The 27,954-nt window shown below is 41.6% G+C and overlaps 1 protein-coding gene and 1 long non-coding RNA gene across 2 annotated transcripts in view; one reads left to right on the forward strand and one right to left on the reverse strand.

Moving 5' to 3' along the window:
- DROSHA (drosha ribonuclease III) overlaps positions 1–27,954 on the forward strand; it is a 270,019-nt gene that overhangs the window by 27,816 nt on the left and 214,249 nt on the right. The window contains exons 7-9 of the mRNA XM_075826743.1: positions 8,912–8,992; positions 10,209–10,295; positions 12,936–13,022. Of these exons, the coding sequence (XP_075682858.1) occupies positions 8,912–8,992; positions 10,209–10,295; positions 12,936–13,022 (255 nt within the window). The remainder of the gene's footprint in view (positions 1–8,911; positions 8,993–10,208; positions 10,296–12,935; positions 13,023–27,954) is intronic.
- Positions 19,987–27,954, reverse strand: part of LOC142651716 (uncharacterized) — a 47,661-nt gene continuing 39,693 nt past the window's right edge. The window contains exons 2-3 of the long non-coding RNA XR_012847700.1: positions 27,241–27,359; positions 19,987–20,158 (exon numbers count right to left, since the gene is read on the reverse strand). This is a non-coding gene — a long non-coding RNA (uncharacterized LOC142651716). The remainder of the gene's footprint in view (positions 20,159–27,240; positions 27,360–27,954) is intronic.

Here is a 27,954-nt window from a genome sequence, read left to right on the forward strand (position 1 = left end):
GCACCAGGATGTCTTGGTACGTCAAGGGGTTAAGAGAAATTGTACGTACAAAAAACTTTTAATATATCATAGAGACATATCAGAACTTTGCTGATACGAAAGGTGCATAAGTGCTCAGCTGAGCATCCAGTCTAATAAGGAGTGACAATCCCAGCCAATGGTGCAGGCTCTCGACTGAGCACTTATGCACCTTTTTGTTTCAGCGACAATGGGGGCCTCCGCACCTGGACCCACACCATTCACATCATCTGCAGAGAATATCTGAGCCTCAGGTGTTGAGTATCCCCCTGTGGCGGGGGAGGGTTGTAACTTACAAGTTATGGCTAACTGCGCTAGTTCACACAATGCAGAAATCAGCAGCACATCACACATCCAAACATATGGGAAAGGAGTTTTCAGATGGTATGTGTATATATACACGTTGCAAGCAGTGTTGAGCTGTATCCATTTCAGCTCCACTATGCCAAACCAGAAATAGAAAAAAACGCAGCACTCATTCTTGATCGTAAAAGCTTTATTTCACCAAAACATTGCAACATTTCGACCCAATAGATCCACAGGCTAGGCGATAAATATTTGATCGCTGGGGTCCAACCATTGGGACCCCCACTGATCCCTAGAATGGGGCTCCCGACCCCCGTCCCTTCTCACTGCACGATCGCAGTAAGTAGAATGTTAGACGGAGTGCTCTATTTAAAGTCAAAGGGAATGACCGAAACAGACGAGCATTCAAAATCTTCCTTACTGCGATTGCAGTAAGGAGGAACGGGGGGTTGGGACTCTGCTTTCTAGATATCGGTTGGGTCCCAGTGGTGTGGCCCCCTGCAGTCACTCATCACCTGTCTTGTGGATTGGTAATAAATGTTAATTGTGGGAAAATCCCTTTTAAGGTTTTCTGATCACCATACCGTGTTACAACTAGATCCAGCCTTACTTAGGAACCAAGAGATCAAACTTTTATTTTTTATTTTTGTGCAAATCCAAAGACAGCGAGAGATTTCCATTGTCTGAATGTAAAAAAAAGAAAAGGGGTTTAGAAGTATTTAGAAATGTCTTCTCCTTGCAGGAAAGACTAATCTCCTTATTCGGTTCTCAGGAAAAAAACAAAAACTCTGACTCTCAAAAACTTCTATAGCAACCTGGATAATAACCACCATCATGGAATGATACAAAACCGGAAGAAATACGGGTCCCTTCTAATAAAGCTCATTCCACTCGAGCTACAGCTTCCTCTTTGGCAGAAAAAGCTTCCTTAGACCCGATATGTAAAGCAGCGGTCTGGTCTGGCCCTCATACATTGATAAACATTAGCATTTCAATCTCCCAGAAAGCCCTCCAAGCTGCTGTTTCACCCTCATTATCTCATCTGGAATTCTCCAGTATGCGGTCATGGTGGATGAACTAAAAATAGTTAATGGAAACCGCTCGTTCGGTTTCCATGAATTCACCATGATGGCATATATATCATTATAAAAAATAATAATCAAGAGACTATCCAATAGGAGCCCCAATAAGTATAGATGAATTCTGTACGGTGCCCACCCAGCTGAACTATTATATCCATTATGTCCTCCGTACTACGGCTTTTTGGATAAGAATTGGATCCCAAGAAGTAACATGTATCCTGGATTCAATGACAAACATCCAGGCTGTAAACACCTCGGTGTCGGGAGAACCAGTGTGGTGTGGCGTTCAGCCAGGCCGGGCTGGCACACTGCGTGATGACGTCACTGGCATCAGTTCTGCTTATTGGCTACCTCATTTCTTCCCATCCAGGACTTCCTCAGAGCCACGGAGTTGCCTTACTATCATCTATTCTTTATATAGTGTCACAATTAAAGGCGACATTCCTCATATAATGAAAGAAACAACAAAATATTTTAATCTTCAATAAACAATATATTGTGAATTCCCACATACAATTCGATGAGACTTCATCTTCCTTACAATTCAGGAGAGCCTAATTATTTCATAGGACTTAAAACAATTATAATGAATTAACCCTATCAAGAAGCATGCCACGGAAGGTGCCACCCCCCAGCAGGACCTTTCTCCAGCATATCGATCAATCAGGCTTGAGAAAGGTCCTGCTGGACTGTAACGTCACATTTGTGGGTAAATAAAATTCCTATTTTTGGATGTGCTGCCTTGTTCCTTGAAAATTGTTGTTTCAAATATTCCTGGACATTATTCCAAATACAGTATTTATTAACCCCTTACTGCCAGTCAGTTTTGGCCTTTCTACCAGTGTTCCATTTTTCAAATCTGATGTGTCATTTTATGTGGTGATAACTTTTTAATGCTTTTACTTATCCAATCGATTCTGAGATTGTTTTTGTTTCTTCGTAATACATTATACTTTGTTACATTCACACGAGCGTATCAGATTAACACGTGAAAAACGCGCCGTGAATCTGGTCCGCGTGTGTTGCGTTCTGCATCAGTGCGCTTTGCGAGTGGCATGCGTTATTCACGCACTCACAAATCACATCTTTTTTTATTTTATTATGTGAATCCGTGTGCGGTGCGTGGTTTTTACGCACCCATTGACTTCAATGGGCGCGTAGGTGCATGAGAACACACCAATGTAGGACATGCAGTGAGTTTCACGCAGCGGACTCTCACTGCATGAAAACTCACGTATGTGTGAACCGCCCCATTGAAATCAATGGGTCCATGTGCTGTGCGTCATTTCCAGGACGTTGTTCGTGTGAATGGGCCCTTAGTGGTAAATTTTGGTCTATCTTCTATGTTTATATGTGGAAATCCCCTACAATGTATAGATTTTTCAAAATTTGAATTCCTCCGCCTGTAAGACAGAACATCAGATTACATAAAATAATGAATAATGAACATTTGCCTTATGTCTACTTTATGTTGGCATCATTTTTTAAATATCCTTGTATTATGTTTTAGGACACTAGGAGGCTTATAAGTTTAGCTTATAATTTTTGCATTTTTAAAGAAAATTTCCAAACAGAAATTTTTAGGGACCAATTTAGTTTTGAAGTGGCTTTGAGGGGCTTATATATAAGAACCCCCCCCCCAGAAATCACTTCAATTTCTTAAAAATAGCATTTAGGAAGTTATTATGCCTTAGGTGTTCCACAGGAGTTAAAGCAGTGAAGTTAAATTGTATAAATTTGACTTTTTTTTTTTTCGCAGATATTACATTTTAATATTTTTATTTTTTTATTTTATTGATTTATTTTTTCATCGAAATGCCACACAATCTCTTTATTACTCGGATTATGCAGGTTTTTTTTTTAATGTATCTAAGGCCGGATTCACACGAACGTGATTTGCGTCCGTGCAGCCCGCGTGGTTTTCACGCGGCTCGCGCAGACCAATACAAGTCTATGGGGCAGTGCAGACAGTCCGTGTTTTTTGCGCAGCGTTAGTCCGCCGCGTAAAACTCGCGACATGTTCTATATTTCGGCGTTTTTCGTGCATCACGCACCCATTGAAGTCTATGGGTGCGTGAAAATCATGCATGCCCCACGGAAGCGCACGGATTTGCGCAACAGCAGTAAAAGAATGAATGTAAACCGAAAAGCACCACGTGCTTTTCTGTTTTGCAAACATCCAAACGGAGTGTCATAATGATGCGCGAAAAGCACGCAGCCGCGCATCCATATGAACAGGGCACATGGAGCTGTCAAGTGCCTTTTGCGTGCGCAAAACACACACGTTCGTCTGAATCTGGCCTAAGGGTGCTGTGAGCATTTTAACCCCACAGGTGATTTTTTTTTTTTTTTTTTTTAATTGGGCTGTGCATTTTTTATTTTTTTTTTATTCCAACAGCTGCCACTTAGTTTTCTTGTTAACTCCTTAACGACCGCCCACCATCTTTTGATGGCAGGCAGTGCAGGTGCTTCATCTACAGCGACGTCTTTTGGTGTCGCTGTAGAAAAGGCTGATGAGCACTCATCTTCTAAGCAGGAGCTGTAACTTACAGCTCCTGATCTTAGAGCAGCCTGCTGGATACAACTGGGGTCGGAAACATCAGTGATCAAAGGGAACTCCGCTTTTTGATCTCGTCATCAGAAACCCAGTGACATGATCAAAGAGCAGGGAATCCCTCAGCAGTCAGCCCTGGGGACCTAGAAAGGACCCCAGGGCTGTCCGTTCAGTTTGCCTGCTGTTAGGGCACAGTATGTGCCGCCCTAACAGCAGCCTGTGTCATAGTGACGCAGTATAATGTATTAGAATACAGGAGTTATCCCTTAATGGGATTTTAAAAAAAATTAACCATAAATACATTTAAAAAAATCAAGTGTCATTATTTTGCATGAAATATATTTTATTGCCCCATACATTGCATAAAAACAAAAAACCTATACATATTAGGTATCTACATGACCGTAAAAACCAGAATAATTAATTTAACAGGTTTAGTGTGAAACATGAATAGGATAAAAAATAAGCAAGAAAAAATATGCCGAGAATCACCTTTTACAAAAAAAAATTTCTACCCCCAAATTGCGAAAAAAATAATACTATTTCTCCCGCATAAAACAAGGCCTCATACGGCCACGTCAATAAAAAAAATAAAAAAGTTATGGCTGCTGAAAGGCAGAACTGTAAAAACGGAATAATGTAGCTGGTTATTAAGGCCTTTTCAGGCCCGGTCATTAAGGGGTTAAGGTAGTGGAAGTTTGAGGTCTTTTTCTCCTTTTTTTTATTTTATTTTTTTCTTGCGTCATTTTGGGATACATAAAATTATAGAAATTTTTTAACTTGCAGTTCTCACTAAATCACTATGTGCAGCCACATACACACACATTAACGTTACTCAAGTGTCCTGACAATGAATAGGCATTGAATAGGCATCACCTCCAGCCAGGACGTGATGTGTATTCGGAATCCTTACACTTCGCTAACACAATCCAGACACTACAGCACAGCAGGCGTAACCTCGCTGTAAATGACAGTTTACAGTGTAATCTTGCGAGACTACGCTTGCTGTGCTGTAGTGTCGGGATTGTGTTAGCGAAGTGTCAGGATTCTGAATACACATCACGTCCTGGCTGGAGGTGATGCCTATTCATTGTCGGGACACTTGAATAACGTTAATGTGTGTGTATGTGGCTGTACATAGTGATCTAGTAAGAACACTATCTGCAGTGTAAATGAATGGAGAGAAGTGTATGAAGCTGATTGGTCACTGATTGGTCAGCGTCATACACTTCTCTCCACAACGCCCACTTGGTCATATAGTAAAACACGCCCAGTTGGGCATTAAGAAACTCATTACCATAAAGCTAATATAGGTCATAACTCCGTCAAAAATGATCGTTTTTCTAAATCAAAAACACTGCTATAATCTACATTACAGCGCAGATCACATTATGTACAAGATAGGGCACTTATAATGTGGTGACAGAGCCTCTTTAACCTTATTCTATAGGTTACTACAGTTACAAGGATACAGAGTTTGTAGATAATTTTTTTTAAGGGGGGTTTTGCGGTTAAAAAAATGTAATTTCATTAAACAGCTCAGTGGGCCTTGCATAAGCCAGACCTAGATATAGGGTAGCTGTTCACTTCTATATAAGGTAGGTCATTCGGTTGCCAGATTTTTCTCCAGACTCCACCTTGGCTGAGTGCATGTTTACTACAATGGGGAGAGAGAGGAATAAGACATTTCTGGCAGCGATAGATCGGTCATGTTGGATTTCAGATTTTGGGGGACAGAAGACATTTTTCAGGTTGTCTTCTGTTGATATCTATGAAAGTTCTTCTGGTCTGGGCATGAAAGTAAAAATGGAGTGGTCTCCATGGCTCAGCATTTTTGGCATCCCTGATTTTAAAATCTTTTGGACTTGGACACATCACTATAATAAAGAGGTCAAAGTGGTTTAGCAAGTGCAGTGCCCCTTCAGCTTCTGCTGACGTCTGTAGGTGAAGGTTGGGAACAAGTCTTATTGCTATCGATGGGAGCGCCATTAGCTTTGTGCGGAGATACAAAATTCTTAGAATGAAGCCAAGGGGGCATGGCTCTTAACACATTACCATAGCCCATGTGTTCTAGCAATTGGTAGACGATTGACAGGCTTGGCTCACATCCACCCACAGATATCATCTTCTCAATAACATGTCTCAAAAAACTTATAGGTACACATACCCTTTCAAATTATAGACATAAACTGTTCAGGGCAGTAATTGCTGTCGCGCCATCTGTTCCCCTACCAGTGTTATATTCTGACACATTTTAATCAATTATTTGCAACCAAATCCAGATTTCATTAAAATAACATGGACTTTATTGCAATTTCACGTAAGGCCCAACACTTAACAGAAGATATCCACTGCTCGTGCGTCGTTTCAGGTCGATATTCCATATCCGCCTAAAACTATTATTTTGCAAGTCTTTTCCTGGTGTTAGCCCTACATGTATTCGCATCTGACATACTATATATATATGTTTTCTAAGTATATGCATTTGCGTCTATTTCAATTATGATAATTTGTTTGAAATAGATTAGGTGAAAATAGGTCTTTTATTTATTTTTTGTTGCCATTTTCGTCCATGGGCTATGTCTAATAATGCAGCAAAAGGGGCTATGCAAGACGCGACTCATTAACCCTTTCAGCTCTATGATTTTATCCAGAAATTGGCATTGTTTAACAGAATAACTTTTGCTCTTCGTTGCATATGAAACTTTAACAATATTATAGATTCTGTCGTGCACCGGAATAGAGTGAAAGAAATGGGAAAAAAAAAAATCCTGCGAAATCAGAGCAAACCTCAATAAAGGAACTGGTTTAGTCATTTTCAACCTGTCGATAGCTGTCGGATTTCTAAAAGCTCTAGTTGGGAGATAGTTGAAAAGCCGCAGGTTGCAGACACCTTTCCGGTGTGATTTTATTTTTAATACAGTAAGTGGGATGATGTAAGTCGCTCCTAGGCATTGGGGCTGTGACCGACCTCACAGGGGGAGTGCAAATCACTGATGTCGGTCAACGGTACGCCAGCTAATGGATTATTTCAGCGTGCGGGGCAGGGAGGGGATTGCTTTAACTTTTTGCTGTTATTGCAGGGTATAGATCTTCTAGAGGTGCATATAGGCTTTTGTATGTGGTTATCGAGAAATATCTGTATTCTGCCTCTGATACCTCTGACATTTGTATGGATTGTCAGCCCTTGCATATCATTTCTATTCATATTTTTACAAGAATCTGTGGTAGGGTCGAGTTGTGTTTTTCCATGTTTTACTTTTAATGTTTAGCTGTTGTCAGCAGGTGTGATTTATATTGGGGACAAATGTCTGCGTATTGCAGCTGTAACAAGGATCGGTCATCGCTTCTGACATGTCCGTTTTACTAAATACTTGTAATCCCCATAAAGTAACATTGCTGTAGCATCTTTTTAGATCTCTTGATAACGGAGTTACCATTCTCTTTGTGACTCCCTGCATACTGTCGAATTAGGCCTTATTCACACGAGCGTATTTCACGTCCGTGTTACGCGCATTAAAACCGCAAACGTCACACGGACCTATGCAATTCAATAGGGCCATTCAGACATTCCGTGTTTTTCACGCAGCGTGTGTCCGCTGCGTGAAACTCACCATTCTCCTATACTTGTGCAGTTTTTGCGCATCACGCACTCATTGAAGTCCATGGGTGCGTGAAAATCACGGACAGCACACGGACGCACATCCGTGTGCCATGCAACAGTTGCTAAAGAAATGATGAGAAAAACGACGACCTCCTTCAGGTGTTTTTTTTGGTGACGTAAAAAACGCGTGACATACGGATGACATACGTGCGTAAGACATGCACCGTACACGGATGTCAGACCGAACTGCAAGGCAAGAAAAACGCTTTTGTTTTTTAGGTGCACAAAACGGACACGTTCGTGTGAATAAGGCCTTAGTGTATGTAGGGACACGCCCTATTGATAAGGAGAATGGTAACACCCAGTTGTCAATTTGTTAATATCCAGGAGGCATAACAGAGGAACAGCACTGCACATTTCTAAGAAAAGATGCTCCAGAATTGTTGTTTGATTCTTTTTACCAAAAACAGGCATGTCAGGAGGGCAGGGTTCCTTTTTTTTTTCTTTTTTTTTTTTTTTACACCCTACGACTAGTGCTTACATGTAGACATTTGGAAGTCAAACCTTTGCTTGATTCATGTGTTGCAACTTTAATGTAATTCGAGGTTCTTAAAGTTTTTACCACCTTTTTAGTCACCGTTTATTAGAACTGAATTGGGAAAAATTGCTGCTGCAGCGCCACCGTTCTGTGCCAATGTTGCAGTTTGATGCAACTTTGACAGGACTTGACAGTCAAGGTTGGGTTGACTATCACAAATGATGTGGCTTGGTGTATTCCTAGAGGGGCAGCTGACAGTCAGAAGTCACAAAGTCTAAAAAGTGGTCATCTAGCTCTGGGCTAGCGCTTGAAAGACTTCCTACTGCTTTCGTCTACTCGCTAAATGGGTCCGTTATTGAGGAACGTGTGAAGGAATCTTTGCCCTGCTCTTGGCTAATCTGCAGCTTCGTCCGTTCTCCTCGTATTGCTGGTTGGCTGAAAGCAGAAAGTTATGTAGGGATCTCTATACACTGGACCACTCAACTGCCCCATCTAGCGAGTAGGGGGAAGCAGTATGCTGGTCTCTGGCAATTTTAGGTAATATTTAGTGAAAGAATGGTTTCTATGGGCAATAATTACTATCTATCTATCTATCTATCTATCTATCTATCTATCTATCTATCTATCTATCTATCTATCTATCTATCTATCTATCTATCTATCTATCTATCTATCTATCTATCTATCCTAATCTCCAAGTCAAGTTTTTTTAATAGCTCTTATATTCGAGAACTTCAGAACAATAAAATACACTTAAAACAGTGAGAAGATATTTTGACCCTTAAATTCTTTTATTTGTATTTTATCAGATGAATGTTGGACCCTTATGTAAGTGTAGCGTTAAAGCCAGACGGACGGGAATCCGGCACAGCATTTATCCAGGAGAAGAGGTAAATGACGTCCACCTTTTAACCAATTTGTGTATCGTGTATTAATTCCTCCCTCTCCAAAAACTCTTCCGATATAGCTGAAGACTGGTTTATAGAATTGTCACTACTGTGTGTTTCTTTATGTCGTTCTAATTCAAGGATGGTCATGCCTTTTGCAAGGAGTTAAACAAGTGCCGTACTTGCGCCATAAGTAGGTTCTTGAAATCTGCTGAAGAGGCTTGAAAATGTTATTCACTCAATTCCTGAATTGCATACTTTCCATAAACTCCTTGACACAGTTCAGTTTCATCTCTTTTTTTTATTTTATTTTTTATAAAGAACTGGCTACTTTAGAAAGTGCCTCCTGCGTTAATGCCTGCTTGTGTGCCCATAGCCATGCCCGGGCTAATGCAAGATTTCGGCAGCTATATAATTCACACATTCACCATTAATATATGACTATATAAAAAAAAGTGGAAAACTAACATTGGAGAATTGGAACACGAATGCTTATAAACGTTCTGCATTTTTAATAAAAGAAAGGAACATTGCTGTTAAATATGTAAATCCTAAAAGCTAATTTGCATCATTTGGGAACATTGGGCGAAAATTAATCCTCCGAGCCCAAACACTGAATTTGTGACTTTATTTAGCAGATGCACCTTTTGTACATTTCCATACATGTTAAAACATTGGTTCTACTGACCCCTCTAGCTGTAAGGAAACGACAAATTATTTCACGATTCACCATGGCAACAAGCTGCGACAGGCCATTTTGCTGAGTTTTTAATCCAAATCTCCGATCATAAAAAATGTGTCCCGATTGCCTTTAGATCTTAGACGGGAATTAATTGTAGGTACGCGCCTGATTATCATATTTTTTTGTATACAGACGGAAGTCTTTGCTGTAGTTTCAATGTTAATCAAAAACGTTCTAAAGCCAGATTATGCTTTTTCCTCCGTATACTGAGAATTGTGGCAAAATATGGACATGTGGTGTTCTGATTGATTTATGTTAGACTCTGCGTCCTGCTTCGGTATATAACGGAAGTCACAACGGAGTGCTGGATCTGTCATACAACCGATTCCACTGGTGCCCGACAAACCCCATTGATTTACAGTGGGGTCCCTCGGGTTTCTTGTGGTCTGTCAGATTATTTCATCATCAAAGCCTCTGACGCAAATGTGAATATAACCGTAAATGGACCTTCCCTTCCGTTCTGTTTTTGTTTGTCAGTCGATGAAGTCGTGCCGTCCCATGACCAACAATGCAGGACGTCTTTTCCACTACAGGATCACAGTGTCTCCACCCACAAATTTCTTAGTAAGTATTTCTAAAATGGTCCGTTCCGAAACTCTTTTCTGCAATGTGTGTTCATTTTAGTATTTCTCTCACTCGTTCTCATAAACCTGTTGAAAGCAACACAAATTCTATCGCACACCTTTAGTAAGCCCTTCTTTTCCCATATATAGTACAATGTTTGCAAATTAATTCTTTTTTTGAGGGGCAAAATCAAAGAAAAGTTGTATATAAAAATATATTTTGCCTACATTAAAAATGTGCAAGCTGTTTTTTCATCTCTTCTTTCTGTTCAGACTTATCAGTGTTTCAAATTACAGGCCTGAAGCCTGAGGCTGCAGTTCTGTGATCTTATGACAACACTTTCTGTTCCGATTGCTCTCGATTTCATGCTTATTGAATTTCTGCCTTCATTTTTAAACAACCTCTTAAAAAGGAAAGCTGGAATCTCGTTGATTGCTGAGGGCAACTTCTCCTCGTTTCCCTTCCACTCGTTTTTGATGAATATTTGTGCGAGTCCAAATCAACATTGATGTTGAGATTATGACTGGTTTCAATACTGGCGGTTATGTTTGTGTATTTGGACGTTTATGTGAATGATAATTTGGATCCACACAGTGGACAAGATATGTTACGACTGGTATGGTTTGCACCGGTCAGAATTTGAAGGCTAGCGTGCCATATTCCCTAACAAATGCAGACTATTGAACAATGCCAGATAGTCTATTCTAAACATGAGTGGCAGGTCGTATGACAAGTAAACCACGCTACTTGTCATTTCACTGACTAATAAGTTACATATGACAAGTAAAGTCGGGACTCCCTTCATTGAAATCCTGCAGCAGGTGGAAAGATTTCTTGGCGCTGATTGGCTTCATAGATGAACTAGGAAGATGGTAACCATAGTATTGCTTAGCGGACCTGCACACTCCTTTGTTTTTTGGTAATGAAGAAAATGGTCACAGAATCCCTTTAAGCAAATTTACTACTTACTCTACACTACGTTGCGTAAATACTGCAGAGTTTCCGAAACTGATTTAGTTGCGGATAATCCGTATCATAATACGGTAGCAGCAAAATGGATGAGATTTAAAGAAATCTCATCCACACGCTAGGTAAATGATGAGTGGAAAAAACGCTCAAAAATTGACCTGCAGCATGTCAGTCGTACTTTGTTGTTGCGTTTTTTCCTAATTGTATTCAATGGGGAGGTAAAACCCGCAACAAATAGCGATTCCGCTGCTAGTAGCGCAACTTGGAAGAAAAATAAATCTTATACCCAGAATTCTGTGCTACTTCATCCAGGCCGGCCTCCTGGGATGACGTTTCGTCCCACGTGACAACTGCAGCCAATCACAGGCTGCATCGGTCACGTCATTAAACGTCATTACAGGAGGCCGGTCTGCAGGACGTCAGAGTAAGTATGCGGTGTTTTTTTTTTTTTTTTTTTTTATATACGTGTAGTTTTTCGCAGCAGACATTCCGACAGAAACACTACACCACAATTTGGTGCAGTTTTTCAGCCAAAATTCCCTGCGGCGCCCAGGGCGGATATGCCATGTGCTTTTGCGTATCGGATAGCCTAATAGGCTGTTTCCTATAGACATTACCAGTGCATTATAGATAGGTTTAGGCAAAATCAGCCTTATTTGCATATCCACAATCTGAATGGCATATTGTATGAGCCTGGGAGTCAAATCAGAAGCAAAAGAAATGACATTTCAGATGCCATTTTCTAAATAACTTGGTGGATCATTTGGTCAGTCCTGTATTTGAATGCCCCACAGTGACTGTACCGGAGCGTGCGGTGTGTAAGGGCTCCGACGCTCCCTGGTAATGGATGTCTTTGCCTCATCTTCCCCAATATAAATGTCATCAAGTGCTTAGAGTTATGACTTTACTCCCACACAGCTAGATGTTTGCAGGGTTTTTATTTAGTTGCTGATGCAGTATAAAAGGCTTTTCCTCCTGACTTTGACTTCTGATGCTCAATCCTGTTGTGAATTATGAGCTAGCTACACAGAGTATTTTTGCATGCATCAATGGAGGTAAATTCCCAACGTTCAATTCCGAATTTAACAGGTTTCTTGAGTGAGCATAAAAAGAGATTGATGAATTCCACTCTGTTGTGTTTTTTGTTTTGTTTTTTACTTATTTTTTTTTGTGTGTTGTCTACAAATTGGCAACTGAAATGAACTTTCCCAATCATCTCCTGTTTTGTTTCGGCACTAATTTATTCGCCCATCCCTACTAATGGTTTGTTAACATATAGAGGGCAGGTTAAAGCGAAATTAGAATTTGTGGGCAACATTTTATTTTGCTTCGGCTGCTCCTTAATTAACCTCTCTGCTGCCTGGAGGCAGATGTTGGCAGCAGACTGATGCTGCATTACACTGTCGGTCACTTACTCTTTTCTCCTGATCCTTGGCCCAGAGTCTGGGCATCCAGATCACCTGGAAAAGTGCCTGGAAATGTTATGGAAGCATTAAGTAAAATATTGTGAGCTAGAAACAACGGATTAGCATGTTTTACAGGACTTTGCCTTCCCTGCTAGGCAGCCTCTTGCCAAAGAAATGTCACTATCTAGACTCCTTGAGTAATAAACATTAAATGGCACCAAACATCTTTATCCCAATCTACTAAATTCTACCTTTTTTGTTTTAGACTGACCGGCCAACCGTCATAGAGTACGATGATCATGAATACATCTTTGAAGGCTTTTCTATGTTCGCTCATTCTCCACTCACAAACGTAAGTGTCTCTTTTCTCATATGGTTTAGAAATTCACTGTCCAATTGTTGCATTTTATATATGTGTAGCGTGCGAGCGGGAGACCCAGGAATGAAGGGAAAGGCATAGGCCCACAAAATGGCTGCCGGCTGGGCTCTGTGTGGATCATGGTGGCTAATAGGCCTTCCCACTCTCTCAGGGCTTGCTCACAGCTAGTGATGAGGGGGTTGCACAAATGATGATGATGGTGACAGTGTTTTCCCCCGGGGCACTCCCTTGTGACAGATTTCTGCCTGATGGCGGCTGAGGTGCCCTTGGTGTTAGGTGCAATTGAAGACAGGAGACTGTGGTGGCAGTTGAACAGGCTAGCTCGCGGCACACTTCACTTAAGTTTCAAAAATGGCGGTTACAATCTTCCACATGAAATGGAGGCACAATTTCTTGTAATAAACTCAGTCCTTTTAATAGAACAAAGCATCGGGGCGACCCGCTCTCTCACTGCTTCTCTTCTGATATTACCCTTGCAATTCTAAAGCATATCAATTCTCTTCTTTCTCTGTAATGTCTCCTGGTCTGTTCTACTTCTGCCGCTATTGGGTGTCAGGGCTAATAGTATAAAGCATGAAACTTGCCTACATTTATGGCAGTGTTGTTCAAAATTAACCCCTTTCGCGTAAAAAACGTGCTATTACGTCCTGATGCGGGGGAAGAAGTATGGAGCGCGCTCACGCACCAAATGTGCTCCATACGCTCTGGGTGTCAGCTGTGTTTTACAGCTGACAAGCTGAACTAATGGCAGAGATCCGTGATTACGCTGTTCCTGGCTGTTTAACCCCTCAAATGGTTTTGTTAATTGCGACTGCAGCATGTGAGGCGTTGAAAAGAGGGGGACGGCCCCCAAGACTGCCTTCACTCTGCTTCTATTAAGCCCTACCTGTAAGCCTGTAAAAATGACTACACACTGCAGTACATTAGTATTAGTATTGCAGTGTACTGTACCACCAATCAGTGGTTCAATTCCCCTAGAGGAAATAATAGAATGTGTAAAAAAAAGTGACTACGTTTTTAGTAGTGGAAAAAAAATGTAAAGTTTAAAGAACCCCCATTTTCCCATTTTTTCCTCTAAAGTGATGTAAAAAAAAAAAAAAAAAAAAGTTAACAAAATTGGTATGGCTACGTCTGTAAGTCTGAACTATTACAATATACTGTTATTTAACACGCACTGTGAACAACGTAAAAAATACAACATTTAAAACGCCAAAATCGCTGTTTTTTGGTCAACTCGGCTCTCAAAAAATTGAATAAAAAATGAACAAATAATTGTATGTACCAAAAAATGGTACTGATAAAAACTACAGCTCGTCCCGCAAAAAATAAGCCCTTACACTGCTCGTTCCACAGAAAATAAGAACATTATAGTTCTCAGAATGCAGTGAGACAAAACCTTTTTTTGGGTATCACCGTAATCGTATTGAGCCACAGAATAAAGTTGTTGTCGTTTTTACTGGTTAAAGCCGTAAAAACGAAAGCCAAAAAAACAATGGAGGAATGTTTTTTCCAATTTCAGTTCGCAAAGAATTTTTTTTCAGTTTCCCAGTACATTATATGGTACTTTAAATTCTACCAATAGAAACTACAACTCCACCCGCAAAAGATAAGCCCTCACACCACTCTATTGACGGAAAAATAAGAGAGGCCTTATTCACACGACCGTGAAAAACAGCCCGTCGCACGGCCGTTTTCAGAACGATGTTCTATGGGTGTATTCACATGGCCGTTTTTTTAACGGCCCGTGAATAATGGATATAGTTTAAATTCAAAAATTCGGGTATAGTAGGTGTACGTTTGCTTTTATTCAATTATAATAAATCTGTGTAAAAGTTGAAAACAAATTTTATTTAACACAATTCATCGTTGAAACATGTAGGGCAAAGATTGCCAAAGAATCCAGATACAGGCGTTGGCAAGCGAATCCAGATTGCACACAATAGCTTGCGGAGTATAGAGATGCAATTAGCACCTGGATAGGAGTGCCTGACATGAAAAAAATACCCCGCACATTTAATTCTGCCAAGTGTGCTGAAATTATTTTGCGGTCTTGCTGCGTTGTTCTGGTTCGGACATGCTGATGCGGCGGTCTATGTGCTTTTGCGTTGGCTTGTGCTGCGGTTGCCTGCCTGTCTACTCCTTGTCTCACTCCTTGAGTCCCGTTTTTCTGCTGTGTACTGGCCCTGATTGCGGGTTCTGGGCTGTCACTCTCTTAGTTTCGTCTCTTGCTGTAGCACAGCATTCGGTTCGGTGCTGTGTTGGTTTGATGTGTTCGGCCGCATTTGGCTCCCCCCACGTTACCATCGATGCTGTATGCATCGATCCTGTTGGCCGGTTGATTACCAGGGGGCCGGCTGGTTGGATGGGCGTCTGTTCTGACGTCTCATGTTCTGATTGGTGTGGCTCGACCATGCTCGTGGCCAGGGAGGTGGGGCTTGATTTGTATAAGTTCTCAGCATTTCCCCGGCGCGTACTGGGACCGACATCAGATGTCTCATGCGTGCCGAAATTGAAACGAACAGCATAACACATGCTGACCGGCCTTTCATTAATAAAGATAAACTAGACAAAATATACCCCTGAGGACGCTCCCCTATGTGGTGCAGAAACGCGTTGGGAAGTGTGTCTTTTATATCTGTGGCAGGCAAATCCATTTAAATATTTTTCAGACACTTGGCAGAATTAAATGTGCGGGGTATTTTTTTCATGTCAGGCACTCCTATCCAGGTGCTAATTGCATGTCTATACTCCGCAAGCTATTGCGTGCAATCTGGATTCGCTTGCCAACGCCTGTATCTGGATTCTTTGGCAATCTTTGCCCTACATGTTTCAACGATGAATTGTGTTAAATAAAATTTGTTTTAAACGTTTTCACAGGCAGATTTATTATACCCGTGAATAATGGGCGTCAAAAAATAGGACACGTCTTATTTTTGGCCGTTTTCACGGCCTGACGGCCTCCATAGAAGTCAATGGATCAATTTTTAACGTCTGTCAATACATGTAACAACCGTTAAAAATGGATCTGTGCCATGGGGATTGGCAAGGGAACTGCTAGTTCCCTTGCTGGCTATCGGCGGCTCGATGACACTCATGCAGCGCCGACCTCTTCAGGTGTGGTGTCTCGTCTTCACGGGTTATGTGAAGGCGACGCTATGACGTCGTCGCGCCGCCTTCGCAGATCCCGTGAAGACGAGAGATCACGCGTGAAGATGAGGTGCGTGGCATCGTGTACTGGGAGGTGCGTGGCAACGTGTACTGGAGGTGCGTGGCATGGATAGCAGGGTCCGTGCAAACTCACCTGCTAAAGTGAATGGGTCCGTGAAAACTATCGGGTGCCACTCGGATGCTGTGAAAAGCGGCCCGAGTAGCACTTGGTCGTGTACAATGGGCATTACTCTCAGTTTCTCTTAAGGTATGTTTACACGTAGAAAAATAAGTATCTGAAAATTACGGGGCTGTTTTCAAGGGAAAACAGCCTCTGATTTCAAGGGGCTTTTGAAGCTGAAAATGAACCTTCTTTTAATTTGAAGCTTCTTTTGAGGCGTTTGTCATAGTGTCAATAGAAAATCGGTTCCAAAAACGCCCAAGACCCTGTTCACACAGAGGTTTTTGCAGGCAGAAAAATCTGCTTCCAAATTTCTTCAGGAATTTTGAGGCAGATTTTGACCTGCCTGCACTCTTTGCCGCGTTTTTCGCGGCATTTTTTGGCTGCGACCATTGAGCGCCGCGGGCAAAAAACGCAGCGAAAACCGTTTTCTCTGCCTCTCAAAAAATATATAATGATATTAGGGATGCACGGTGCATCGAAACTTCGATACTGTTTCGATACTGTGCATCCCTAAACGGTTCGATACCGCTATTTCCTGTATTTCGATACTGAGCTGCGCAGCCGCACAGCTCAGTATAGTAATACATGAATGTATGGGAGCGCGGCTGCGGCTGTGTAATTCAGCCACAGCCCCGCTCCTGAGTCATGATAAGTGCGCGGAGTCAGGATGATGCCATGCGGCCGGCGCTGCACTAATGAGCGGCGGCACTGGAGACAGAACATGGCGGGCGGGCGCACTGCAAAACACCCCCATGTTCTGTCCTCAGTGCCTGAACTGCCGCTCATTAGTGCAGCGCCAGCCGCACCTCCTCATGCTGACCGCGCGCGCACTTCCTGTCAGGAGCGGGGCAATGGCTGTATTACACAGCCGCAGCCCCGCTCTATAACGGCGGAGATCAACCTCTCATCTCCGCCGTTATTCCCCTGAATGCTACGATCACAGCTGACTGCAGCATTCAGGAGAAAATGAGAAGGGGGGATGCCCCTGGCTCGCGTCACAGGGAATTCCTGTGACGCGATCGAGGGCCATACCATATATGGGCAGACAGCCCAGGGTCTATTGACGGACCCTAGGGCTGTCTTGCCATATTTCATGTTGTTAGGACATATCTGTCCACAGGCTGATGTACTGGCACATATCTGATATATGTCAGTACATTAAAGTTTAAAAACAAAGTATTGTTAAATTTAAATAAAACCACATACACCTTTTTTACAATAAACATTTAAATAAGTCTCAATACATAAAATAATCACACATTCAGTAATGGCGCGCACAACAATGTTTTTGCATCATTTATGATGTGTACGCTGTAAAAAAATGAAATAAACACGGCTTTCTATCACTTATTAATGTGAGGCACGAGGTGCGATGAATTTAACCTCCATGTTCCTCACATTAATAGTAATTAAACCCATCATGTACCTCACACATTAACCCATTATGACTGAGAAACATGATGGGATTAATTACTATTAATGTGAGGCGCGTTCAAAATTCATCATCACACCTCGCGCCCCACATCAGACGGGAGGGTGCACACATCCATGTACATCTCAAGCACCAACATGTCACTCTCCCTTCTTATTAAATAACACTTCGATCACAGTTACCACTAAGATTGCGTCCCTACCCATTTCTGCACCCCTCGTTTTTGGAGCACATCATCAGGGGTCACATTTATTCATATGTACAACACCTAATAGCCGGTGAGCACCTGTTGCGTTCTATGCAGTCTCCAGGCGTATGCACGACACTAGTCAGGTAGCCATACACGCGCCGGGTGAAGACCGGACATAAGTAATGTCCCTCCCACTCAGCGATGACACAGACTGGGATAGTTAGCCTAAACCCAATGCATGGATGATGACAGAAAACTCAACCATCCAAATTGTGGGGACCACAAATGTCTGCCGTTTCCTTGCATTGCTTTATGCTGTTAGTCTTGGCAATTTTCTTAGGGCATGATATGGTTCACTGTGCCATCATGGCAGACATTTGTGGTCCCCATAATTTGGATGGTTGGCTTTACTGTCCTCATCCATGCATTTGGGTTTAGGCTAACTATCCCCCTGTTAATGGGGTGGCTGCCCTAAGTAACACATTTAGTTTTGCTTGGCCTCTTCTGCCATTCATACACAAAATAGGGTCCCTTACGTACTACAGGGATCGTTTAGTGTGCGTTTTGTACTGTTTATCTGTTCCTCTCCCGCTTTATAATGGGCGAGTGCTAATCATTACGGTTTTAAATTGGTTGGTTCTACATTGTGTACTGATGGCTAGTTCTCTCAGTTCTTTTTGATGTGTGTCCTGTTGCCACTGTGCTCTCACAGCGGGTGTTTGTGGCCGCTTACAGATCCCTAGGTTACCAGGGACACATGTCGTTGCTGCTTGGTGATTGGCTGCGGGTCAGGGGGCGTGTCTTTGCCCATGACATCAGATCTATGACGGTAGCAGGCGGGGATTGGCCGGCCGGACGACGCGTCATCGCTGGGTTGGAGGGACATTACTTATCTATGACATTATGGCCATCCGACTAGCGTCATGCATACACCTGGAAACTGCAGGCTTTTTTCAAGTGTGTTTGGATTGTAAATTGAGGCTTTTCTGCTCCAAAATCAGCCTGATAATAAGCCATGTGAACATCCTCTTAGACTAATTCCTTTTTTCAAAGCTGTTCTTTTTCTTTCTGCGAGCTTCTCTATAGCCTGGTGTAATAGGCAGCCTACCTCTGGATCCTAGATGGATGGACCCAGGAGCAACTCCACTTTGCTGTTAACTGTACTGCCTGTCTGACCAGTGTAACGAACTGAATATCTAGGCCAGGGTCCACGATAGCTAAGCTCCTCCCACCTTCTGGAAACTTCAAATTTGAAATGAAACCGTGCAGGTGTCTTACTTCTATATTTTTATGCAGTTCCCAGTTGCAGGGTGCTCAAATTTTTGGGGTTGGCATTTCCGTCTGAGCGGTACCAAACTAATAACTACAGAGCAGTGTTGGAGCTACAGGAATTCTGCTAGGTTAGGCCAGTGACCAAGTAACCTAGGCTCAGGTGTGAGGTCCAAGGTATCTTCACCTCACAAACTTTCACCTCCATCTGAGAGAGCCACCTCTCGTCACCTCATCCACAAGCATCTTCGAGATGCTCTATCATGACCCTGCTTTGTTTCCTGTGACCAAAATCTGCAAGTCGTTATCTTACAGGTACATCAACATCATAAATACTACTTAAAGGGGTTTCCCAGCCACTAAACATTGATGGCCTATCCTCAGGATAGACCATCAATAGCTGATGGGACGAGTTTTGAAGGGGCTGCAGCGCTTATACGAGCGCTGCTTTTCCTTAATTTCTTCTTGCTCACAGAGTCGTCAACACACATTTAGCAGCGGATTCACTAGGTATTGCAGTCTTTTCTCCTATTCATTTCAATGGGAGAAAAGGTTGCAATACATGTGAATCACCGCTAAATGCGTTCCGACGATTCAGTGAGCAAGAAGAAATGAAGGGAAGCAGCGCTTGTACGAAGGAAATGAGCTCTGAAGGAAATGAGCAATAAACATTAAAATGCTACTCCGTAAAGTATCTTACATTTAATTGGAAGTCTGTTGCATGTGTTGAGACAGAAATCTGAGTGACTTTCTATAAAGGAATTGGTGGGGAGTTGGTCTGAACGCACATGTCCTCACTTGTATAATCTCCTGATCGGTGCGGAAACAGACAACGGAGCGCACCAGAATACCGACAACTTGCATCTTCACGTATTTATATTGAATGTCTGTAAAAAAAATAAAAAAAAAAAAAAAAAAAAAAATATATATATATATATATATATATATATATATATATATAGATCTACAGTACTGTGCAAACGTTTTAGGCAGTTGTGGAAAAATGCTGCAAAGTAAGAATGCTTTTTTATCAATTAACAAAATACAAATGAATGAAGAGAAATCTAAATCAAATCAATATTTGGTGTGACCATCCTTTGCCTTCAAAACATCATCAATTCTTTTACGTACACTTGCACAAAGTCATGGAAATTGTAGGATTATAGTCAGGTGTATGATCAATCAATGATGACAAACGCGATAACTATTGTCGTGGAAGTCAATGGCTCAAAATATTAGACTGAAATTTAGACGAGTCCAACAGACTCTCAGGCCAGGCACTTTATCCAGCATCCTAATCAGGATATTTCATACCGATATACACTACCGTTCAAAAGTTTGGGGTCACCCAGACAATTTTGTGTTTTCCATGAAAACTCACACTTCTATTTATCAAATGAGTTGCAAAATGACTAGAAAATATAGTCAAGACATTGACAAGGTTAGAAATAATGATTTTTATTTGAAATAATAATTTTCTCCTTCAAACTTTGCTTTCGTCAAAGAATGCTCCATTTGCAGCAATTACAGCATTGCAGACCTTTGGCATTCTAGCTGTTAATTTGCTGAGGTAATCGGGAGAAATTTCACCCCATGCTTCCAGAAGCCCCTCCCACAAGTTGGATTGGCTCGATGGGCACTTCTTGCGTACCATACGGTCAAGCTGCTCCCACAACAGCTCTATGGGGTTGAGATCTGGTGACTGCGCTGGCCACTCCATTACAGATAGAATACCAGCTGCCTGCTTCTTCCCTAAATAGTTCTTGCATAATTTGGAGGTGTGTTTTGGGTCATTGTCCTGTTGTAGGATGAAATTGGCTCCAATCAAACGCTGTCCACAGGGTATGGCATGGCGCTGCAAAATGGAGTGATAGCCCTCCTTATTCAAAAGCCCTTTTACCTTGTAGATATCTCCCACTTTACCAGCACCAAAGCAACCCCAGACCATCACATTACCTCCACCATGCTTGACAGATGGCGTGAGGCACTCTTCCAGCATCTTTTCAGTTGTTCTGCGTCTCACAAATGTTCTTCTGTGTGATCCAAACACCTCAAACTTCGATTCGTCTGTCCATAACACTTTTTTCCAATCTTCCTCTGTCCAATGTCTGTGTGCTTTTTCCCATATTAATCTTTTCCTTTTATTAGCCAGTCTCAGATATGGCTTTTTCTTTGCCACTCTGCCCTGAAGGCCAGCATCCCGGAGTCGCCTCTTCACTGTAGACGTTGACACTGGCGTTTTGCGGGTACTATTTAATGAAGCTGCCAGTTGAGGACCTGTGAGGCGTCTATTTCTCAAACTAGAGACTCTAATGTACTTGTCTTGTTGCTCAGTTGTGCAGCGGGGCCTCCTACTTCTCTTTCTACTCTGGTTAGAGCCTGTTTATGCTGTCCTCTGAAGGGAGTAGTACACACTGTTGTAGGAAATCTTCAGTTTCTTGGCAATTTCTCGCATGCAATAGCCTTGATTTCTAAGAACAAGCATAGACTGTCGAGTTTCACATGAAAGCTTTCTTTTTCTAGCCATTTTGAGAGTTTAATTGAACGCACCAATGTAATGCTCCAGATTCTCAACTAGCTCAAAGGAAGGTCAGTTTTATAACTGTTTACAGCGGTGCGAACATAATTGCACAAGGGTTTTCAAGTGTTTTCTAATAGTCCATTAGCCTTCTAACACTGTTGGCAAACACAATGTACAATTAGAACACTGGAGTGATGGTTGCTGGAAATGGGCCTCTATACACCTATATAGATATTGCATTAAAAACCATACGTTTGCAGCTTGAATAGTCATTTAGCACATTAACAATGTATAGAGTGTGTTTCTGATTAATTTAATGTTATCGTCATTGAAAAAAAACTGCTTTTCTTTCAAAAATAAGGAAATTTCTAAGTGACCCTAAACTTTTGAACGGTAGTGTATATCGAGAGAGGAGAAGAAAACACACCGACGCTGCTGATATGCTCAAAATACTCCTCTGGAGGTTTATTTCCAAACTCAAACTATAACACTATCATTCAGAAGGGGTGTAGGCTTGAGGTTAACCAATCAGAGACAATGTGACAATTCTTATTCAGCCAATTACAGACATACGATACATTCCAGATACATCATTATAATTCTTCACACATCAGGTTTGCAGGTGGCCTTCTCTCTCTAGGCTAGAATGTTCCTGTAGGATGGGGGAGGCATTTCCACAAGCATATTTGCCACCCTCCCATCTCACTCCCTGTGCCTTTTCTGCAACCTTCGTATGGGAGCCAAGGTCAAAGATAAAACATACGAAATCAACATTACTGGTGTTAAAGGAACAATTTCTTTCTTATTCACTACAAAAGAACCAAGATGGGAACTCCAGACAAGATGGCTGCTGCACGAAAATAAATCATTTAAACATTATTATAATCACTTTCACATATTACATATCTTAGTAATTCGGCATCCTGCTTGATAATTCACAATGTAATTTCATACAGAGAATATAAGCAAATAAACCATCCTTCACACTATGATCCTTTTCATATATAGGTTGAAACAGTCATTAACTAACAGAAACAGCTGTGTAGGAAGCTTAAAAGTGGGTGAGGAACAGACAAATTCTGCTACAAAAGGTGAAGTTGTATAAGACCGTTAAATGTCACAGGTCCACCATGGCAAGACTGAGCACAGCAATAAGAGACTAGGTAGTTATACTGCATCAGCAAGGTTTTTCTCAAGCTCTTCTGAAGAAGCACAAAGAAATGGGCATCGTTAAGGACCATAGATGCAGAGATGAGCCATGTCCGCTTATTGCATACATGTTTTCCCCCATACCTTATGGGTTGACGGGACGTTCTCTGGTGGTTTGGACGGGGACTGTGGTTGTTCTCCAAATCGGTGAATAATAATGCTATAACAATGAGTGTCCGCAGGCAACAGTGAATCTTGGTGGAGGTTTCTTGCTGCATTTCAGCAAATGGAGTTGGAGATTTGGTCAGGATTATTGGTATCCCCAATTCTGAGAAATACAGGCACATACTTATCCATCAATCCATCATGCAATATCATCAGGGAGGCGTCTGGCTTCAAATTTATTTTGCAGCGGGACAACGACCCGAAACATAGTCAAATGTCATTAAGAACTATCCTCCGTGTAAAGAAGAACAAGGAGCCCTGGAAGTGATGATATGGCAACAGAGCCCTGATCTCCACATCATCGAGTATGTATAGGATTACATGAAGATACAGAAGAATTCAAGGAAGATCTGTGGTTAGTCCTCAAAGATGTTTGAAACAACCTCCCTGCCGAGTTCCTTCAAAAACTGTGTGCACGTGTACCTAGTAGAATTGATGCTGTATTGAAGGCAAAGGGTGGTCACATCAAATATTGATTCTTATTTAGATTTCTATTCTGTTCATTCACTTTGTGTTTTGTTAATTGATAAAAAATCTTTCTATTTTTGAAAGCCTTCTTAGGCTTTGTTTACATCTGCGTTGGGGTCCCGTTCTGATATTCCGTCGGAGCATTCCGTCAGAACGGGACCCTGAACAGACTAAGCTATTGCTTCTGGAAAAAACTACGTGTCCGGTGCACAACACAGACAAATGGAAACCATGGGCACTGTATCCGTCACCATTGAAATCAATGGTGATGGAAACGGAAACCTCCGTTTTCTGTCTGTCAGTTTGTGCCTGTTCAGGGTCCCGTTCTGACGGAAAGCTCCGACGGAACGTCAGAACGGGACCCCAACGCAGATGTGAACAAAAGGCTTATTTGCAGAATTTTTCCACAACTGTCTACTGTATATATTTGTGCTCTTATCTCTGTGGAAAACATCTGGAAAGTCTTAATTTTCCCTACAACTATGGGTAACATCCTTGGTAGTTTAGGGCAGTAAGGAGGTTATCCCTTGTGACCTAGAGCAGTGAAGGTGATTTATGGTAACATGCCATGGTCTGAGGCAGTGAGGGGGTTAATGGTATAATTAATCCCTTCGCTGACAAATGTTAATACTGGGCATCTAGTGTTGTGAATGGGGTTAATAACATCCCTGGTGGTCTAGGTCAGTGAAGGGGTTAACTACCCGTAAAGAGGTTAATTATCTGTACTGAAGGCTGCAGGACTGGCTATGGACTGTGAAGACACACCAATGCTATCCACAGCACAGCGTGATCTCGCGAGATCACGCTGTGGAGTCACTTACTCTCGCAGTTCCTTCACTGGAGCGACGGGAGAATTACTAGACATGGCCTCCAGCCATGCCAGGACGACGCAGCAGTCCTGGCTTGGCTGGAGGCGATGTCCGGTCATTCTCCCATCGCTCCGTTCAAGGAACTGCGGGAGTAAGTGACGTCATAGCGTGATCTCGCGAGATCACGCTGTGCTGTGAATAAAGCTTGGCGTGAATGAAGAGAAGTGTATGATTGATCAGCGTCATACACTTATCTTTACAACGCCCACTTGGTGAAACGAAAAAAAACGCCCAGTTCGGCATTTAGAAAAAAATTGCATAAATCTAAAAATGATCAGAACTTTGTCAATAACAAGTTTTAAAAAAACAAACAAAAAAAAAGCCCCAGTAGTGTCCTACAACAAAGCGTTTATTAGATTAGGTAGTATAAAGTAGGGAAGTATTAAACTGGTGACAGAGCCTAAGTCTAGACCGCTCCCCAGTAAAGGGAGCTGAGGGTTGCAGATCATCGGGAGGCAATGCATCCCGAAAAGTCTTGTGGAAAACCCACAAGTTAACACAGTGACATAAATACATAAATATTAAGCTCCCAGTGAACACTTGCGATCCTACCACAGTGTAGTCAATCCATGTCACACTAATAAGGATAGTTACTGTATTTGGCCTTGGTTAAAAGGCTATTCTATATAAAATGAAACTAAAAATAATGTAAAAACATTGTGTTAAATACTCTACTTTTTTTGTGATTTAAAACCGGAGACCTTTTTTTTTTTTTCGACCTCAGATATGCAGCATTACCCATCTGATTTCATATATATTTAGATTGATATATGTGTGTATATATTATATTGTATAAACATCTGCTGCCTTTTAGGTTTTGGTCCTGCAGAGATGTGTAGTGTACTGGTAACCGGTGTAATTCCTCCATGTGTATATTTGATGACACATCGAATCCCAGATAACATAAGTAACTAATGAGTTTGTATATTTAAATATTTTAAAGGAACCAAATACTAAGGCCTCATGCACACGATCGTTGTGTTTTTCTGGTCCGCAAATTCCAGGACCGTGTTCCGTGAAATGTCCTCCGCAGTTCATCCGTATGTAATCCGCAGTTCATCCGTAATGTAATCCGCAAAATGCGGATAACAAAAAAAGCCTAGGTAAAACAGGATGACGACAGAACTCATTCCCGTTTGTCGCCTAGCAACACTTCCGCAAATCCGCAAACTGAGGTTGACACACGGAGGTGTACCCGCATTTTCCACGGGCCCATTGACTTCTATGGGCATGTCCTCATCGAATTTGCGGGCCGTAATAAGACATGTCCTGAGTTTGTGCGGCACGGATTTGCGGACATGCGGGGACCCGTGAAAACACGGATAGTGTGTATGGGCCCATAGAAGTGAATGGGTCCACAATTCTCCCGTGGATTTTCGGGGGAATTGCGGACGCAAAAACACGTTCGTGTGCATGGGGCCTAAAGTATTGTGAAATTTACTATGGTCTTATCTGAATTATTATATTTTATAGCGGAATGGTAGGGAGTATACTGTGTTGCTTTTAATCTCCATTCTGACGTCCTACTAGAACATAGCTTAACTGATATTATTCAATTTAAAAGATTTTTGGGTAACAATTAGTTGCAATTTTCATTTAGAGTAGGTGGTAAGTAAAAAAAAATTATTAAAATCCACTCGCACAAGCTTAAAATATGTGTCTGTGTATTTTGCGGTTTAATTTTAAAGTTTGCACTAAGCAGTGTTTCAGATTACGTAAAAAAATAAAATAATCCCTTTTAAATATAAGGCTCTGTTCACATTTGCGGCAATACGGGTGGACATGGTTTCCATTAGCCTTTCTGGTATTTTTGGAAACAATGGGCGCTTGAAGCCTTCGGCTACGTTCACACGTTGCAGAATTTGGTGCACAAAATCTGCCCCAAAACCGCAGGTAAGCTCAGGTAATTCCGCAGGTAAAATCCACACCTAATAGGGTTTTTTTAAAATTCATTTTTAGGTGCAGTTTTTACATTTTGATGCAGAAAATGGTGCAGATTTATTCTGCATTTTTAAAACTATTTAGATCCATTTTGAAAGCGGAAATGCAAGATAAATTGATATGCTGTAGATTTTAAAATCCTGCACCGCAGGTCAATTTACATGCAGAAAAAAATCTGCAAAGTGTAGATGAGATTACTTGGAATGTCCTTTACAATGCTGCTACTGTGTTACGCTGCGGGATTGCCGCACGAAAATATACACGGCAAATCCGCACGTAATACGCATCTTGTAAATTTGGCCTTACAAACCTTAATAAAGTCAATGGGCTCCGTCAAGATTTATTAGTTTGAAAACATGGATCCAAAAGCCATTCGGCTAATATGTACAGAGCCTAAGTTCTTAATTCGTCGTCTTTCATGCGTTTCAATATTGTATGAAAACTTGTGACCACTATTATGGCAATCATTGCAGTCCCCACGTAACTTTGTTCTAGCTATCCTTGCCCGCCACATGACTAGGCTGGACTGTCGTTTGGAATACTGGTAAAGCCGTAGCGGTTGACACTTTTTGAATGTCGGGGACAAAGAAAAATCCCTGCACTTTTGATGCTTTACAGCCTGTAGAAAGCGGTGGCTCGGTACCCAATGTTCATATTTGTTCACACTTCATCGATTAACAACTCGTCCTCGATTTGAATGGAAATGATTAGAGTATACCAAAAGTATTGTCCCTGGTGTGTCCCTTTTTTTTTTTTTTTTTTCATTTTATTTTCTATTGGTCTGTGTGTAGCTTACCTTGAAGTGGGTAAGGATCGTGTATGCCGGTCACATCGATCATCAGAACTTTGTATTGTGAGAGGCAGCGTTTTCTCCCTTTGCTGTTTCATTCCCCTTGCGCACACAATGTGAGATGCCTATAAAAGTGGTAGGACTTTTAATGTCAAGAAGATCTCTCTAAATTAAATTGGTAATCACATGAAGATTCTTCCCTAGTCTAATGAATATACACATAAGTAGAATACGTTTCCTCGCACAGATTTCCCTGCCTCTCAATCTCCAGTACCTTGCATGAAAGTGCTGTGGAGTGAAAATTAATTGCAATTAATAGGTGTGAACTTTTCTATAATCAGATTGGCACAGTTTATTACATTTGGTCCCATGTGTACGGACAGATCAAATGGTATAAAGATGAAGACTATTCAGGGTAAAGAGGGTGTCTCGTGTATTTAGTTTTCGTTGTATTGATTAGATGGAAGTCTATAAAAGTAATAATTTTTTTAGTTTTTTTTTAAATAAAGCTATTGTGATTTATAAATATTTCTTATATAATACAGCAGTGTGTGCGTGCGTGCGTGCGTGCGTGCTTCCTGGCAGCTGAAATTAATGGGAATAAATGAGAAATGTTAGAGGTTATTACAGTCTGCAGGAAGTGATGGAGTACAATCCCTCCCCTCGAGACCAGGGAGTAAAGGCCCTTTTACACCGGCCACCGATCAACGAGACATCGTT

The sequence above is a fragment of the Rhinoderma darwinii genome, chromosome 5 (genome assembly GCF_050947455.1).
Source record: "Rhinoderma darwinii isolate aRhiDar2 chromosome 5, aRhiDar2.hap1, whole genome shotgun sequence".
Lineage (NCBI taxonomy): Eukaryota > Metazoa > Chordata > Amphibia > Anura > Rhinodermatidae > Rhinoderma > Rhinoderma darwinii.